Source organism: Zalophus californianus, chromosome 1, assembly GCF_009762305.2.
Source record: "Zalophus californianus isolate mZalCal1 chromosome 1, mZalCal1.pri.v2, whole genome shotgun sequence".
Lineage (NCBI taxonomy): Eukaryota > Metazoa > Chordata > Mammalia > Carnivora > Otariidae > Zalophus > Zalophus californianus.
The window spans coordinates 171695412-171714177 of NC_045595.1; the positions used below are offsets into that span (position 1 = coordinate 171695412).

Here is an 18766-nt window from a genome sequence, read left to right on the forward strand (position 1 = left end):
AAACATACATGTGAATTCCTCATTTATTTAAATACAACTTCATCTTATCTAGGTACTATTCAATTACTACAATTCAACATGAAAGAAAGAATTGTTTTCAAACTATCTTTAAATGCCACATTCTCTATAAGTCATCAAACATGAAAATTGAGCAAATGTCCATTTTGAATCCCTTTTGTTTTTTGTTACTGCTATTGATGTTGTTTTACTTTATAAAAATTAGATGAATACAGTCATTCATATGGCTTAACTACTTTATTGAAGTCAATATGGAGGAACACTTGTCATGGTATACAACTTTTTTTACATTTTCATGTACCCTTTCTAAGAGGAAAAATAATAAGAAACTACCTTATAGCTAATAATTTCTTCCACAATCAGTTCTGCCAGTAATAGCATTTGAGAATGTATTATTTGAAAATAAATGTTGAAACATTTACCTGTTTAAAATGTCATTTAAATGCATGATAAATTGAGAGTTTCTTACCGTGACAAGAACCTTCGATTTCTTCATATCCTGTACTGCAGATACACCTTCCAAGGGGAACCAGCCAATCTCCATCAGCTCCACAATATAGTTTAGGAGTATCACGCTCTTCCGCACTCTTCACACAAGAGCCCCTTACTTCAACCAAAGAAGAAGAATCAACCCTTGGGATGGTGTCAGGAAACATAGCTAAGTTACGAACAGTGAAGGGGCACTTTTTGTAGAAAACACGGACCGAGACCAGGGCAATGCATGCCCCAATGTCTTGAAAAGCCAGATAAAATCCTTTCCTTTCTATAGGCCCCACCTCACGAATTTCCGTGTTAAGCTTCAGGATACGATCACCCAAATCCATCTGGGTAAAACTTTCATCAGCAGCAATTGTGTCAATCTTTGTATATTGGCTTGGCTTGAATTTAATTCCATGGGACTCATCTGATTCCACATAATACAGATTAAATGTTTCTTTGCAAGTCCCCAAAACCCATGGGATGCTGTTACAATCCCTCAATGTAAACTTCATTTCCACATAAATTTTCTGAGCTGCATCACGGGAGATCCAGTTCGTACGAAGCCAGTTGTTTTGGTTTGGTTCCATTACATTGCATACCTGGTACGTGTGAATGGGCCTATTGTGTTCATCCATTTCAGTGATAGCATCCCACTGCAAGAAGAAAAAAAATCAAATGATTATAAAACCACAGTGGTTAAACAGATATGATTACTTCCAAAATTTTGTTTTAGCAAAGAAATATAAATAAAAAGGATAGAAACAAAGCTATTCAAAGCAACAGTGCAGGAGGATTTTAACCATGAACCTCTGGTTAAGAGTGTGGGTTCTGGACATACCAACTGTCCTGGTATGAACCTTGCTTTACTACCTATTAGTTGTATGACCAAGGGCTACTTACTTTAACCTCTTGTTTCCTTAACTGTAAAATGGAGCTGATAATAATAGTACATGTTTCATAGGGTTGTTGTAAGGTATTTTACTTAATATACGTAAAGCAATGTAAATAGTTCCTGGTACACTATACAAATGTAAAATAGCATCCATTATATGATCAGAATAAATAGACTGATGACAAACACACTGTGGTTACCCACCTGCCATCATATCCAATAGGCCACAAACTGAGATATATTTAGCAGTATTCAATTAAATATTTACATGTCTATCTGACAGAAAATAGACAATAAATAAGGTCATAGATTTATGCAAGAAATATTTATGAGGCACTATTCTGGACACTTGGAATATAGTAGTGAACCAGCTGAACCCTGCTTTTATGGAGCTTACTTCGAGTGAAGAGAGAAGATAAAAACTGTAAATGAGTAAACTGAAAAATATGGTAGAAAGTACAATGGGAAAAATTAAGGCAGGGAGATGGAGAAGAGGGTTGCCACTTTAAATTGGGTGGCCAGAAAACGCCTTTCTGAGATGGTGATGTTTAAGCAATGTCATGGAGGTGAGAGAGTGAACCTTGTCGAGGAAATAGTAAGTACAAATACCCTTAGTCAGGAGTATACAGGTATATCTTAGGAACAGTATGAATGGGCACTGGAAGCACACTAGGTAACAGGACAGAAAGAGAAAGGACAAAAATAAAGCCTTTATAAGGCATTTTAAAAACTTTACTGAGCTGCATCATTGGATTATCTTCACTTCTACATGTTGACATTGAGCATTCTGCCCTTTATACGCATATAAAACTTTGTTTATCCTTTTTCACAAATTTAATAATAATCTCTAAGTACCTTGAAATAAACTGGCATTGTCGGTATTTACACATCTAAATATTGATAATTCCAAATTATAAATAGAGAATGTAATTGTATTTTATTTGTATAGTAATAGTGATAATTTTCAATAGATTTAAAAAAACATTCTGGTAATCTTATAGCCTTTTTGGGAAAACATGCCAGTCATCATAGTTTCTCATTTCTATTAAAGTATCCTGGAAAAAAACTATTTTCTACAGTGATTAAGTATTTTATTTCTCAATACCATATTTCAGTGATTTATAAGATTATTTAACACATCCTGTTTGCAGTTTCTTACTTTAATTAGCTGTAGAATCACTTAATCAAGACTAGTTGAATTTCACTTAGCAGTTTCTAATAGAATGGCTACTTTCTTCAGTCTACAGGACAGTTATGACACTAACCACTTTCAGTATCTACTGCGTATTTCCATGAAGAAAGAATTTATGTTATCATGCAACCTTAAAAATAATCTGCTTCTAAAAATTTTGTTTATAAGTTGCTAACTTGAACTTCATAGGATGTTTTCCAGGAGAAACAATAAGTTCCTTTGGGACTGTGGATGTAATTTTGCAAAACATCCTTGATAAACATAGGAGTTATCCAATAATCTCATGAAGATACATTCAATTACCCATCTAAATGTTTTTCATTCTAGTGATCATGGTCTTACACTTAAACTTAAGGCAAACCACTATCATAGCTCATCTTAAAGGCAAACTAACCATTCAGAATACAAGCAGTGAAGCAAGATGCACATAATAAAATCTGTAAACTACCAAAATCAGTATCCAAAATTCTAAGGATTTCACCCACTAGAGAACATCAGAGGTACTCAGCCAAGGATTATTCCAATTTTAGAAAATTTTCTAATCAGAACTGATTTTGTTTCTCAGGAAATGCATGTAATTATTATGGTCTACACTGCATCCTCTACTCTTCCATATAGAAGTATGGAGCTATATTCTCAATAAATTCTGTTTGAATAATTATATTTTAACATCTTCACACTATACCCCTTCACATTAATAAGTATTAACCATGCTTATCACAATCAATTCTCCCAAAATATCAGATTTAACTAAAATGTCAAAAATTGCCTCTTGTGACAAAAAAAAAAAAATCCTGAAATCATTTCATATCTTTATTTAAAAATGTGTGGGTTTGGGGGAAAAATGTTTAGATGGAAAGAAAAGTCAGGAATGAGAACAATATAACATACACTCACTGAATCAAAAGTTATCTGAACCAAGGGATGAGGAAATGACAAAATACGCACAAAGAATAAGAACTGTTGTTCTTCTCAAAGACACTCCATAAAGATTCTTAATAAAATGGTGCATCATTTTCTGGGTTAAATTTGTGATATTCAATGGTCAATAGTGTTTCTTCTCAATGAAGGGGAGTAAGTCGGAGGGGGAGACGAACCATGAGAGACGATGGACTCTGAAAAACAAACTGAGGGTTCTAGAGGGGCGGGGGGGGTGGGGGGATGGGTTAGCCTGGTGATGGGTATTAAAGAGGGCACATTCTGCGTGGAGCACTGGGTGTTATGCACAAACAATGAATCATGGAACACTACATCAAAAAAAAAAAAGCATAAAGGAATCTTTGGAATGATGAAAAAAAAGTAGTGTTTCTTCTCTCTTTAATTTTTATAAAGGAAGTCAGAATTAGATTTGGGTACCAAAATAGTTAAAACAGATCAGCTGTTAAATTTCACCTTATCCAAAAATATTGAAAGTAACTGAAATTAAATTTTTAAATTTGAATCTAATTAAAACAAGAATATAAATTCAATGTTGGTATAATTTCTAGAAGACTATGAAGTTTGCTAAAAATATTAACATAAGCAGATGCAGAATTAGTTTGATATTTTAATTATACAATTATATAGCCTTCAGAAATATTGCACATACACATAGTTATATCTTTGTTTACCCAGTTATATAAACTTTTTGTTATAATTTTCAAGTATTAAAATAAGGTCTCTAAAATTGTGGAGTCCACAGTAAGAATGGGAATATGAGGGCTCACAGACCACATTTCTAAATATGTTAAAATGATAAATCATTCTTTAAATCAGATCAAATTCGGGGCACCTGGGTGGCTCAGTTGTTAAGCTGCTGCCTTCGGCTCAGGGCATGATCCCAAGTCCTGTGATCAAGCCCTGCATCCGGCTCCCTGCTCTGCGGGAAGCCTGCTTCTCCCTCTCCCACTCCCCATGCTTGTGTTCCCTCTCTCGCTGTGTCTCTCTCTGCCAAATAAATAAATAAAATCTTTAAAAAAAATAAATCAGATCAAATTCTAAATATGTTCTCTTTGTCTAAGTTGCAGATACATTCATAAAACATGGAAGGTCAGGTTCAAATTTAAAACACTGGGCCTTTGAAAAAACTAACTTTTGGGACTACATCAAAATAAAAAGCTTCTGCACAACAAAGGAAACAACCAACAAAACTAAAAGACAACCTACTGAATAGGAGAAGATATTTGCAAATGACATATATGTAAAAGGGTTAGTAGCAAAAATGTATTAAAAAATGCATCTCAACACCAAAAAAATAATAATCCAAATAGGCAGAAGATATGAACAGACATTTCTCCAAAGAAGACATCCAAATAGCCAACAGAAACATGAAAAAATGCTCTACATCACTCAGCATCAGGGAAATACAAATCAAAACCACAATGAGATACCACCTCATACCTGTCAGAATGGCTGAAATTAACAATACAAGAAACAACAGGTGTTGGTGAGGATGTGGAGAAAAGGGGAAATCTCATGCACTATTTGCAGGAATGCAAATTGGTGCAGCCACTGTGTAAAACAGTATGGAGGTTCCTCAAAAAATTAAAAAAGAGAACTACTCTATGATCCAGTAATGTCATTACTGGGTATTTACCCAAAGAATACGAAACCCCTATGTTTATTGCAGCATTATTTACAACAGTCAAATTAAAGAAGCAGCCCAAGTGTCTATCAATAGCTAAATGGATATAGATATGGTATATACATACAATGCTATATTATTCAGCCATAAGAAAGAATGAAATCTTTCCATTTGCAACAACATGAACGGAGCTGGAGAGTATAATGCTAAACGAAACAAGCCAGTCAGAGAAAGACAAATACCCTATCATTCCACTCATATGTGGAATCTAAGAAATAAAACAAATAAACAGCAGGGGGAAGGGGAAGAGAGCCAACTTAAAAACAGACTCTGAACTACAGAGAACAAACTGATGGTCACCAGAGGGGTGGTGAGTAGAGGGATGGGGGAAAAAAGTGAAGGGGATTAAGAATATTCTTAATCTTGATGAGCACTGAGTAATGTATGGAAATGTGGAATCACTATATTGAATACCTCAAACTAATATAACACTGTATGTTACCTACACTGGAATTAAAATTTTAAAATTTTAAACGTAAAATTTAAAAAATCAAATTGAATACTTGTCCTTTGAGTTCTATTTTAGCATGTGTAGCCCATAGAGAGACAGCCCTGAACCTTAGCCAATCCCACTTCTCTTTCCTTCCCTGACTCTAGCTCTACCCCATATCATGAAAGGCTTCACATATGCACGTATGAGCATCCCAGCCCTCATGTCCAAGCTGTGCCCCTCTCCTCCTACAAAAAGCTGTCAATTTTGGCCTTCTAATCAACCGAGGTTGAACATACCAGTGGCACAGTACACCCACTGGAGGATGGAGCCCAATAAGAAGCCATGAAGTTCTTACCAGTGAGATCATGTGATACATGTCACTGATAGGAATTCTTAACCTCAGGAAACAAACTGAGGGTTGCTGGAGTGGTGGGGGGTGGGAAGGATGGGTGGCTGGGTGATAGACATCGGGGAGGGTATGTGCTATGGTGAATACTGTGAATTGTGTAAGACTGATGAATCACAGACCTGTACCTCTGAAACAAATAATACATTATATGTTAAAAAAAAAAAAAAAAGAAGATAGTAGGAAGGGAAAAATGAAGGGGGGGAAATCAGAGGGGGAGATGAAGCATGAGAGACTATGGACTCTGAGAAACAAACTGAGGGTTCTAGAGGGGAGGGGGTGGGGGATGGGTTAGCCTGGTGATGGGTATTAAAGAGGGCACGCACTGACTGGAGCACTGGGTGTTATACGCAAACAATGAATCATGGAACACTACATCAAAAACTAATGATGTAATGTATGGTGATTAACATAACATAATAAAAAAAAAAGAAAAAAAGAAGCCATTAAGTTCTCTAAAGAGCTTAGATCCCACACTTTTGTTCTGTACCACACTGTAGGTAAGACCCCAGAATTCCTTGCTCAGATGACTTCAAGTCTTCTTTTAAAAAGAAGAATTGCAATTAATATACAAGACTAATCTATATGCACACACTTTTTAGCAAATGTAGCCCTGCACCACATATGTTTAATGGGTAAAAGTTTTTGCCCCTATGTAAAACAAACACATAATTTATTCTATAGCTGTAAAGTATTTAGATGTACAGATACCTGGCTATTGTAGAAATTACAAGATGAAAATATGTATCAAACCTGTTATTAATTCTTCTATGAAGTTGGTCAATTCTGTCAGCTGCTTGCTTTTACATAATAGGTACTGAACCCAAAATACTCTGACTCCTTAATCTCATGCTTATTAAAAAATATTTTTATATAGGACTTAAAATACCCATACAAAATAGTTCACTAACATATAATGTATAAAAGAGCTCAGTACTACAAAAATTAAACCACATATACTTCTGTACAGTAGAATATCTTGCAAATCATATCTTGCAAATTATATCCATTCTTCTGGCCTAGATGAATAGAAGAGAGAGAGTTTTTTCTGTCTCATGGTAGTTTTATAAGTCCTTTCTTTGATCAAGGAGTGGATAAATTACAAAATGATGATTGGAAAAGTTTTGTAACTTGGAGTATTCTGCTCAGTGAGAAGTTTTGGTTAAGTAAGAATCAGCTGTACACCAAAGGGTTCTCTCTTTTATAAACTTCAAGGGTATCTTGGATTCACTGACTCCTGAGGGCAACTATTTTGTATACTGAATTTATACTTCTCAAAGCTTTTTCACAAATGTTAACTTACTTGTTTCTCATCAATCCAATAAAGCAAGATAAATATTTTCATTTTCATATTACTGATAAGGAACCCAATATTTAGGAATTACTCATTGCCCAGTGTCGCATGGACCAAAGACTGAAACCAGACCTTTTAATTTTCTTTTCTGTATTTTATGATTTTGCTGGCATACTTATTGGCCTGAGAGAGACTGCCCCTCCCAGGGCTAGCCAATTAGAGATAGCAGGCCTGAGCCTAATGCATATCTTTCATATGCAAATCAACCAAACCTGAGTCTATGGCCCCAGCTACTTCCTTATTTAACTCTCTAGTATGCCAAACCAATATTTTCCCTGCCCTTAATTATCCCAGAGCCAGATGCCAGGCAACTAGAGACCACCTGTAAGTCTAAAGCCTGTAGGAGCTATTCCAACTAGCTAATCCTAAACTCTACTCTGCCCTACCTTGCCTTTCCCACAGAAAACCCAATAAAGGTTCTGACTCAGGCTCTCCCCCACCCCGTCTTCTGTCACTTGACCAAAACCTGTCATTTCCCCTGTGGCCCTGTGTGGCATGTGATTACTCCTCTATTGAGTCCTGTGAATATAACAAAATTTGTTTTTCCAAGTCTAGTACTGGTTTCCTCCTGGGGCCTCAGGGACTTTACCATATCATAACCAACATTAACATTCTTAGAACAAATAGCGTATGGGTCATGAGACAGTCTTCCTGAGAACCCTTCAGAGGACAACTGATTCTTGCTTAACCAAAAGCTTTCACTGAGCAAGACACTACAAGTGGCAAATCTTTTTCTATTCATCACATTTAATTCATATATCCTCTCCTTGATCTAAAAAAAAAAAAAAAAGAACTCATAAAATGACTGAATGACAAGCTCTCTCTCTTCTATTCATCCAGGCCTTAAGAGCAGATACATTTTGCAAGATATTCTACCCTGCAAAAGTATGTATTAAAGTAATTAAACAAGGATGCCATTAGACTGAGGTGGCCCTAATGCCTTTGCAGACTACTTAAGCAAACTGAAACCTAAGCTATACTAACTTCCTGCAAATGCCCCAAGGTTAGAAAAACAAAACCTATGAACAACACAACTGTGAAGCCAACCAGGCTTTCCCAAATAAGGCACCCACTTAAGCTACAATCAAATAATCTCCTTGCTTTGCTTCCACATCTGCTCTATAAAAGCCTTTTCCATAGCTTCTGTTAGCAGAGTGACCCTTAACCACTTTTGTTTTGACACTGTCTGATTCAAATTTATTCAAATATACTCTTAGAAATTTTAATATGCCTCAGTTTATCTTTTAATACACACAAAATTTGAGTTTTGCTCTAATGAGCTCTTTTCTGCATTATTTATCAGTGAGTAGTTTTATATTATTTTTTAAGTCTTATATGTAAAATATTAAAAAATTAAACAATATAAGATAGAGGAGTTAGAATATTTTGAGTTCAGTTCCTATTATGTAAAAGCAAATAGCTGACAGAATTGACCAACTTAATTTCGTTGTTTTTTTTTTTTTTAAGATTTTATTTATTTATCCGAGAGAAAGAGAGAATGCAAACATGAGTGGTGGGAAGGGGCAGAGGAAGAGGGAGAAACAGGCTCCCACTGAGCAGGGAGCCTCATATGGGGCTGGATCCCAGGGCCCCAGGGATGGTGACCTGAGCCGAAGGCAAATGATTAACCAACTGAGTCACTCAGGCACCCAGAATCGACCAACTTAATTTCAATTGCAGAACTAATGATAGGCCTGATTATTTCATAGTGTGATTTCCCCAGTTACAAGGATCATGTAAATCTAAATATTTTACACTAGAGAATGTTACGTGTGTGATTGTTTTAAACAGGTGCAGGAACTTTTACACCCTAGAAACACTTGGTACAGGGTTAAAGTTATCAAAAGTTTGTGCATATGACTTAGTGCTTTATGGCACCTAAGAATATTTCTCCACTGATGGATCTCTTGGGCAGTATCATTTAAAGGGAATGTTTCTTAGAAGTGACAGGAAGTCTAAAGAGCTATGAACAGTACTTAATCCATTTATGCCTGAGGTTCTCTAAAACCCCATCTCACCCACACAACATGAATTTTTGTTTCCACAGCAAGCTAAATAAACTAGGCCAAAAAGCTGGATTCCTTTTGGGCATAGAAAATTAGAACAGAGAAATTAATTCTTAAAGCAACTAGCAGTCATTGTGGAATCAGATTTCTTTCTTTTCTGAGAACAAAATAAGGCAATCAAATAGCCTTTCTAGGCAAGAATATTCAGACAATCTGCTGGTAAATTGACCCAAACATCTAAACTGCAGATGTAAATCTTTCAAATTTATACTTTCTTCCCTCCTGAAAATCTTTGGAATTCATCAGGAATATAAACTTATTTCAAAAATAAATTTTTAAATTTTAAAATAAAAGTAGATAGTCTGTTTCTCAGCATAGAAAGGGCTGTTGGTAAGCTAATTATAATTTCAAATAGCAGTAATAAGTCCTGATTACTTACTCAAAAACCATAGTTCAGAAAACTTGTAGGAAAAGAAGTAAATAACCCTCATACTAACATGCTCACCGCTGTATCTCCAGACAGAAAAGGGAGGGGGAAAGATCATATCCTTAGGACCCTAAACAGCTTCAGGGCTGGTCTGTTTTATTGAAAAAAAGAAAAAAATCAGTAAAAACCAAAGTTAAATATGCTGATTGTAGGGACTAGGGAAGTAAGCACTTTAATAACATTGAAGAATGAGATAGCTATAAAAAAATATTTTGGATTTCACGTTTAACCTGTGCTTTCCAAATGAATAAATACTTTTTATATGCATGTGAAATTGTTTTTCTCTCTTCCCTTTTCCCTCTGCCTTTAAAAAAATCACATACTACAATACTACGAGACAGTCTAATATTAAAATTAGTAAGTCTTAATTTTATTTCTGCTTCCATTTGCAACAGATCCCAGCTATAAGCTAATAGGGAGATAAATATGTGGTGAAAAATATTTTTCTTGATTTATTTCTTTAACATGTATTTTGATAAATACAGAAAGAAAAGATATAGGAAGAAAACAGAATATAACAAAAGATCATTTCAAAGATATAGAATCCAAAAGAGCAAAGGCCTTTTTAAGTTGGCTACCATTATATTGGCAGTTGATTAATTAATAAAGCAATGAGATAGCCTATTATTCAGACTTTTTTCAAAGGTAAAAGATAATCTAAAGATAGATTAAAGTAAAACAAAAACAACAATAAAATAATGATAAACCTGTAATTCTTACTTTCAATGTATACCTTGTTACCAAGTGTTTTGTAGTATGTGGCTGTAACTAAGTATTCCTCAAGATTGAACTAAATTTAAATAAGAAAGGGAGACAGGGGAAGAAAACCTTCAGCATCATTCTAAGAATGATAAAAACAGAAGAGCTGAGAATGAAGACAAGCCTTCATTTGGTAAAATGGCATATATTTGATTTGTTCCAAACATTTTCCTCTTACCTTGCATAATCCAAATAAACTAAAGCTGTTGAATGCACATAGGTATGTCTTTAGGTAACATTGTAGTGGCTTAATTTTTAAATCATAAGCATCTAATATTCTCAATCAAAGAAAAGCTTGTTAAAGGGGCTTTCTTATTCTATGTGATATTTTCCTCAGAAACACTTAAATATTCACTTTGAGTCAATATACTGACATAAACTTAGAAAATTAGTGCTCTGAATTCTGCTGCTAGGCATGTAGTTAATAACATAAATCTGTTTTTGCAGCAGAAAAGTGAAGGTTCTGCATTTAAATGATAACTACTTTCAGAGAATAAAACAAGAAGCAAAATGTATCATCTGTAGATACATTTCTATTTCACTTTGGGCAAACATAAAACTTTTTTATTAGCACTACAAAGATACTTAATAAAAAAAAGAACGAATCAATGGCATGTCTAGAAGACAACTGCTGAGACTAAGTAAGTTTTATAAATAAATTTATTATTTTTGGTGCATTTGTCCTATTAACAGGATCAAAATATTATCGGAAAAAAGGTAATTTCCATTATGAAGAAATGATTCTTCCCATAAAAAATTGTCATATGAAGATTAAAAATTCTTAGAGTCTATCTTCTGAATGTCTGAAAGCCTTAATTGGTATAAAAAAGTTGAGATTTTTCTCTTGAACAATGAAGATGCTGTAAATGTCATATTTAAATATGATTTCTACAATAAAGATACGGTAAATATTCATCTGAATTACTCTGCCTTATATTCAACAATACATGAATACCTTGCTAGTTTCCAGAGGACTTTGCAAATATTGAAAACATATACAAGTCCTGGTTTTATGTATGAGGACACTGACTTAAAGTTGACTTCTTTAGTTTACAAAGAAAACAGAAAAGTCAATACCACAAGTATCTGAAAAGTCCTATTGGTCCCTATGGAGTCTTTGAACTAAAATAAATTTAGGTAGCTTGTATTCTCTCTGAGGGCAGGCACTTTGTTTTATTCATCACTCTATCCTTAGTACCAGTGGGATACAACACCAGGATTATAGTAGGTTTTATGTATTTGTTTAATGTAGACAGGAATAATAGAAGGCTTGAATTGTAAACCAATTCTGAATGCTTCCACTAATGGGAGACCTATTTACTTTTAAATCAGGATTCTAAATATCACACATTATTGAGAGATATATACACTTTGAGCTACCTCCTAAACTAATCATCTTGTTTTAGAGCTTTCACAATGACATAGCTGAACATAAAAATTTCAGATGACTTAACTGAAGCCTGTAAACATCAGATGAGTCAGCCAGCATTATGCTAATACACACGATTTTAAGGTAGGATGAAGACTCAGGTTTCGAACTGAGAGGTGCTCTGTCTCTATACGTGTATGTATGATTTCAAGAGGGAGGGAGGAAAAGGAAAGGAAAATGGAATCAGGAGTATGTGTTTACACCAGAAGAGAGAGTGAACTGAGCAGCTAAAATAATACCCAGGCTCACTGACCCAGTCAAGTCATCTATCATTGCTCTAATTACTAATAAAGTCGATAGCACTGATTCTCATTAATTTTCTACTTTAACTAAAAGATATAATATGTAAGTATATTAAATTATGAATTGGTAATTCTTACAAACACAAAGTATGAAATAAATGAATACTCAAACTGTATATGTTAATGCAAGTTAGGAGAAGAAACCTCCAAGAGAGTGGTGTTCTATACACATTAGGGAAGAAAATGACTAATGAAAGAGAAAGTATTTAAGCATATCAAATGCTCCCAAAAGGTCCAGTACAATAAAGACAGTCCAATATCTACTGGATTTGTTAACAGAGAAGTTAGGGCAGCTATGACAAGAAAAGGTCTGGTGCAGTGCTAATGTGGGCAGAAGCACAATCTTCATGCAGAAATCTGGAGAAGAGTGGTTTCTTATTGTAGACACGTAATGTGTAAAATAAATTTATAGAGATTATTCCAAAGTAAGAAGATGATTCTGTACCTATCTTCTTAGTTTATGTTCTGGTCCATATGTTGTTTAACACTTCACAAAAAATTTTGACTTGTTTTTTCAAATTATATTAGACCTCCACAATTCAATTAAAACTGTAACTCTACCCAGGACTACATTTCCATGGGAATGGTTCCTGGTAGGTCAAAACTTGACATCAAAATCCTACATGTAAAACTATGTCTAATGATCATCGGCCACTCCAATGGCTTCAAACATACTTGTATGCATTAATTAACTGACATAAAGATATAAATTACATGTGCCACATATGAATGTCTGACTTGAATAAAATTACAATAGGTTACACTCATTAAATTTGCATATTTGTATTCAATGATTCTTAAACACAGCATATAAATGCATATATAGTGGGAAAAGTATAAAAGCACAGGCACTATTCTTTTCAAATAACTCCGTGGGACTGATTTCCAGTTATTAAAAAATTATTTTAGAATAACAAGTTAGTAGTAATTAGAAGGAAAATTTTACACTGCTGAGCCAAGTTGAGAATTTTCCCCTACACCCTATTTTTAATCTCTCAAATTATTAACGACCTACGGTATAGTTTAGATGTACCATATTCTTTCTGTATAACAATTTAAAAGAACTGCATGCCTTTATATAGGATCTGACACAATCATTACTGTGCAATAAGCCAGACAGTGTAATGAACTTACCCTGTTATTTCAAACAACCTTTAGAAAAAGTTCCATTAATCTTTTCTTAGGAAAAAGAAAAAAAGCAAAATAATATTTGAAGCTAACTAAATAACAATGCTTAACAACCGTTCATCCTGCAAACTTCAAGGAAAAAACTATCCCTGAATATTACATATTATATTCTACAGAATAATAAATGAAAATTGCTGTTAGCATAGTAATAAAACTTATGATGCATCACACAGAATTTTAAGGTCATGTTGGGAACATAAATCTTTCAGCTCTGAAAAATATTATATGGACCCTATAGGTGCTTTGTAAAAGACAAAGATGATTGGATGCTAATTATCATGTATACTTCTGATTAATCCAATATTTTTAAGAAATAGAAGAACATGAGGGTATTATCAGTAAATATTTATGAAATATTTTTATATAGATACACTCTTGAAATACACAAAAATATATACATTTGCTTATATTGCATTTTTTGTATGAAAATATATAATTCATAAGCCCAGTAAGCAAAACATTGCATATTTCCTAAGTAGACAAAAATCAAAAGGACATAGAATTAAACTAGGTACTACATGCTTAAATAGATATGATTCCCACAGTTAAAAGCTTACATTCAAAGCTAGCATCATCTCTAACATTTACTTAAAGGATCTAACATATACTAGAAATAGTCAATATTTAGAGTAATAATTTAAACTAAATGCAAGAGTTTACAAGTTGATAGAAAATAATAAATTAACATATTCATCTGAGAAAATAGAAATATAGTAAAGTAGAAGATAGAAAAAATTCCAGATAAAAGAGTCATGAGGGGAGTGAAAAGAAAAAAAATTGTAAACCAGCATATAAACAGAAGGTACAGAAGATATACATATCATTATCAAACAGTAATCATTAAATATCTACTTTTAAAAAATAAAGATTCCTGGATTTAATAATAAACAAAATCTAACTGCAACCCACAGTCCCTCTTTCAAATTTTCTCCAAGGACATTAATTTCTTTCACTATTTAGAGTCGTTCAGCCCTACTCTGTCACCTCTGTTTCCAAATTTAAATACAAAAATATATAAAAGTGCTTGGCAAGACAAAGAATCAATAATGAAAACACAACACACCCACAGGAAAGAGTAACTGTCACACATCAGCACGTTGCTAGTAAGAGTAAAAACTAATAAAAAAACACCAAAAAGTTAGGAGTAAAAGGACTTCCAAGAAAAAATACTGGCACAGTGGGCACCAATCATGAAAAACTTGGTAATATATTTAAGAATTCTAAGAAGGTATTTAAGCCATGGATCTAGAAATTCCACTTCTAGAATTTTATCATAATAAGGTTTAAAAAATAACTGTGGAATAGTGAAATGAAACAATGACATTTAGTCATTAAAATTCATTTTAAAAAGAACATTTAATGGCTTATAAAAATGTCCATGATATATTAAGTGGAAAAATTGAATTATAAAACAAGCTAACTAGGCTGGAAGATGGTAGTGGAGTACGAGGTCTGTAGACTCACCCTGACGCATGAATATAACTAGTTAAATATCAAATCTTCCTAAATAACCAGAAATTGACTGTAATTCTGACAGAACAAACTCCACAACTAAAGGCAGAGAAGAGGCCACATCAAAGAAAGCAGGAAGTATGTTGGCAGTTTGGGAGAGAAAGCCGCTGTAGTGGGGAGGGAGCTGGAGTCTCAGAGAAGGGTAAGAAATACACTCGCACACAGCAAGCACACAAGGAAAATGAATCCCCATAACAACTGGCTTGCAAAATGGGAAGGACCAAATTTCATAACTTCTGGCAACCAGTGGATCTTAAAGCCTGGAGTTTTAAAGGTCAGTGAGTTTACTGGGATCTAGCCCAGAGGGCATTGTGCGCTCTTACAGAGAAGACAGAAAAACAGTCTGAGGACACAGAGCATGGAAGCAGCTATCTGAAGAGTACCTGGTGCACAGAGTGGGGACATTATTCACTCTTCTCAGACAGCATCCCAGAAGGACAGGGTTCACTGAGATACCCGTCCAGGAACAAAGAAACTGGTTTCTGCCATTTGCCTCCCGACTTCTCTACATAAGCACAGAGCTACCTGCTGGAACCAGCACAGCAATGACACTGCCTATCTAACTTGCTTATACCAAGCACCATCCCCCCCACACACTCTGGCAGAACTGCCCCTCCCAGTCATGCTTGCCTCAGTCCCAGCATAACAGATCCTCTCTCCCAGAAGACCTGCCCAAACCTCTGCTCACACTCTGTCTCCCCACTTGGGGGGAGGTTTGCAGAGCCTCCCAGTGGCCATGCTGATGGGTCTTACTTCACAGAGTAGGGCACACCTAGTTAAAACATGTTACATTCAGATGCACCTGAGTGGTTCAGTCAGTTAAGTTTCTGACTCTTGGTTTTGGCTCAGGTCATGATCTCACACCCATGAGATTGAGCCCCACATGTAGAACTATGTCTAATGATCATCAGCCACTCCAATGGCTGGAGTCTGCTTAGGATTCTCTCTCCCTCTCCCTCTGCCTGTCCCACTTGTGCTCGCTCTCTCTCTCTCTCTCTCTCTCTCTCTCTCAAATAAATAAATAAATAAATACATCTTTAAAAACAAAAACATGTCACATTTAGGCCAGGGACCAGCACTCCACACAATAGGCAAAAACTGTTGCAGATGACTGGCCTGAAGGATAAAGCATCTAAGACAAAACAGCAGTGCACAAATAGCACACATTGGAGAGTGCCAGAAGTGCCAGGCCCTGGGGAATAGGGAAAACTACACAGCAGAGCACTACAGGACCTCTTCTTCATAAGGCCATTACCTTCAAGAACAGGAGGTGTAGCTGACTTTCCTAGCACACAGAAATAGGCGGAGTGACTTTGAAAAAATGAGAAGGCAGAGAAATTTATCCCAAATGAATAAGTAGAAAAAGGCCAGAGATCTAAGTGAAGCAGATATAAGCAACATGCCTGATGGCATATTTAAAGCAATGATTATAAGGAACTCTCTGGACTTGAGAAAAGAGTAGAATGCATCAGTGAGACCCTTAACAGAGAGAAAGGAATAACATAGCATAGATAAAGGGCTCAATAAATGAAATGAGAAACATGCTTGATGCGATGAACAACAGTCTGGAAGAAGCAGAGGAATAAATTAGTGACCTAGAAGACAGAGTAATAGAAAGGAATCAAACTGAACAAAAGAGAGAAAAAAGAATTACGCAAAATGAGAACAGACTTAGGGAACTCAGTGACTCCATCAAATGTAATAACATTCATATTATAGGGATCCCTAAAGAGGAAAAGGGAGCAGCAAATTTATTTGAAGAAAAAATGTAGGAAAACTTCCCTAATCTTAGAAAGGAAACAGATATCCAGATCCAGGAGGCACAGAGAACTCTCATCAAAATCAACAAAAGCATATTTACACCAAGACATACTGTAATTAAACTGGCAAAATATAGTTAAAAAATTTTAAAAGCGGCAAGACAAAAGACAATAACTGTCAAGAGAAAACTCATGAGACTAGCAGATTTTTCAGCAGAAAATTTCCAAGCCAGAAGGGTATGGTATGATATATTCAAAATGCTGAATGGGCAAAATATTCAGCCAAGAATATTCTATCCAGCAAAACTATAATTCAGAATAGAAGGAGAAATAAAGAGTCTCCCAGACAAACAAAAATTGAGTTCATGACCACTAAACCTGCCCTGCAAGAAATATTAAAAAAGACTCTTTAAGTGGAGAGGAGAGACCAAAAGTGACAGTATAAAGGTAAGAAACACAGAAGCAGTAAAAATTAATATTTCTATAAAAAGTCAGCAAAGGAATTCCACAAAATAAAAGGATGTAAAATATACATACCTAAAATGTAGGGAGGTGATGAGTAAAGAATGGGCTCAAACTTAAATGACTATCAACTTAATGTAGATTGCTATATGTACAACAGGTTATATACAAACCTAATGGTAACCACATATCAAAAGCCACTAATAAATATGCAAAGAACAAAGAGAAAGAAATCCAAATATATCACTAAAGAAAATCAGCAAACCATGAAAGAAAGACAACAAAGGATCAGAGAAAACATCCAGTAATGATCACAAAACAAGTAATAAAATGGCAATAAATACATATTTACCAATAATTACTTTGAACGTAAATGGACCAAATGCTCCAATCAAAAGACACAGGGTGACAGAATGGGTAAAAAAAAACGTGACCCATCTACATGTTGCCTATAGGAGAGTCATTTTAGACCTAAAGACACCTGCAGATTGAAAGTGAGGGGATGGAGAAAGATTTATCATGCAAATGGCTATCAAAAGAAAGCCAAGTAGCAATACTTATATCATTCAAAACAGAATTTAAAACAAAGACTGTAATAAGAGACAAAGATGGACACTATATAATAATAAGGGGCCAATCCAACAAGAATATATAATAATTATAAATACTTACACACCCAATGTGGGAGCACCCAAATACATAAAATGGTCAGTAACAAACAAAAAGGAAATAATCAATAATAATACAATAATAGGAGATTTTAAACCCACTTACATCAATAGATCATCTAAACAGAAAATCAACAAGGAAACAATGCCTTGAAGGACACAGATGGATTTAACAGATATATTCAGAAAATTCCATCCTAAAAGAGAATACATATTCTTGTTAAGTATACATGGAACATTTTCCAGAATAGATCACATATTAGCCCACAAACAAGCCCCAACAATTCAGGATGGAATTCATACCATGCATCTTTTCTGACCACAATGCTATGAAACTAGAAGTCAACCACAAGAAAAAATCTGGAAAGACCACAAATACATGGAGGTTAAATAACAAGTTACTAAACAATGAATGGGTCAACCAGGAAAGAAAAAAGTACATAGAAACAAACAAAAATGAAAACACAATGATCCAAAACCTTTGGGATGCAGCAAAAGCAATGTTAAGAGGGAAGTTGATAGCAATACAGGTCTGCTTCAAGAAGCAAGAAAAATCTCAAATAAATAACCTAAACTTAAACCTAAAGGAGCTAGAAAAAGAACAACAAACAGATAAACACACCACTAAAAAAAAAGAACAACAATCAAAACTTAAAATCAGCAGAACGAAGGAAGTAATAAAGATTAGAACAAAAATAAGTGCTATAGGAATTAAAAAAAAGAAAAACCCCAATAGAACAGATCAATGAAACCAGAAGATGGTTCTTTGAAAAAAATCCATAAAATTGATAAATC

The 18766-nt window shown here is 34.7% G+C and overlaps 1 protein-coding gene across 9 annotated transcripts in view; it reads right to left on the reverse strand.

The window, feature by feature from the left end:
- The window catches only part of EPHA6 (EPH receptor A6), an 828987-nt gene that overhangs the window by 653351 nt on the left and 156870 nt on the right, over positions 1-18766 (reverse strand). For all 9 annotated transcript variants that reach the window (XM_027586196.2, XM_027586194.2, XM_027586193.2 and 6 more), the window contains exon 3: positions 488-1151. In XM_027586196.2, the coding sequence (XP_027441997.1) occupies positions 488-1151 (664 nt within the window). The remainder of the gene's footprint in view (positions 1-487; positions 1152-18766) is intronic.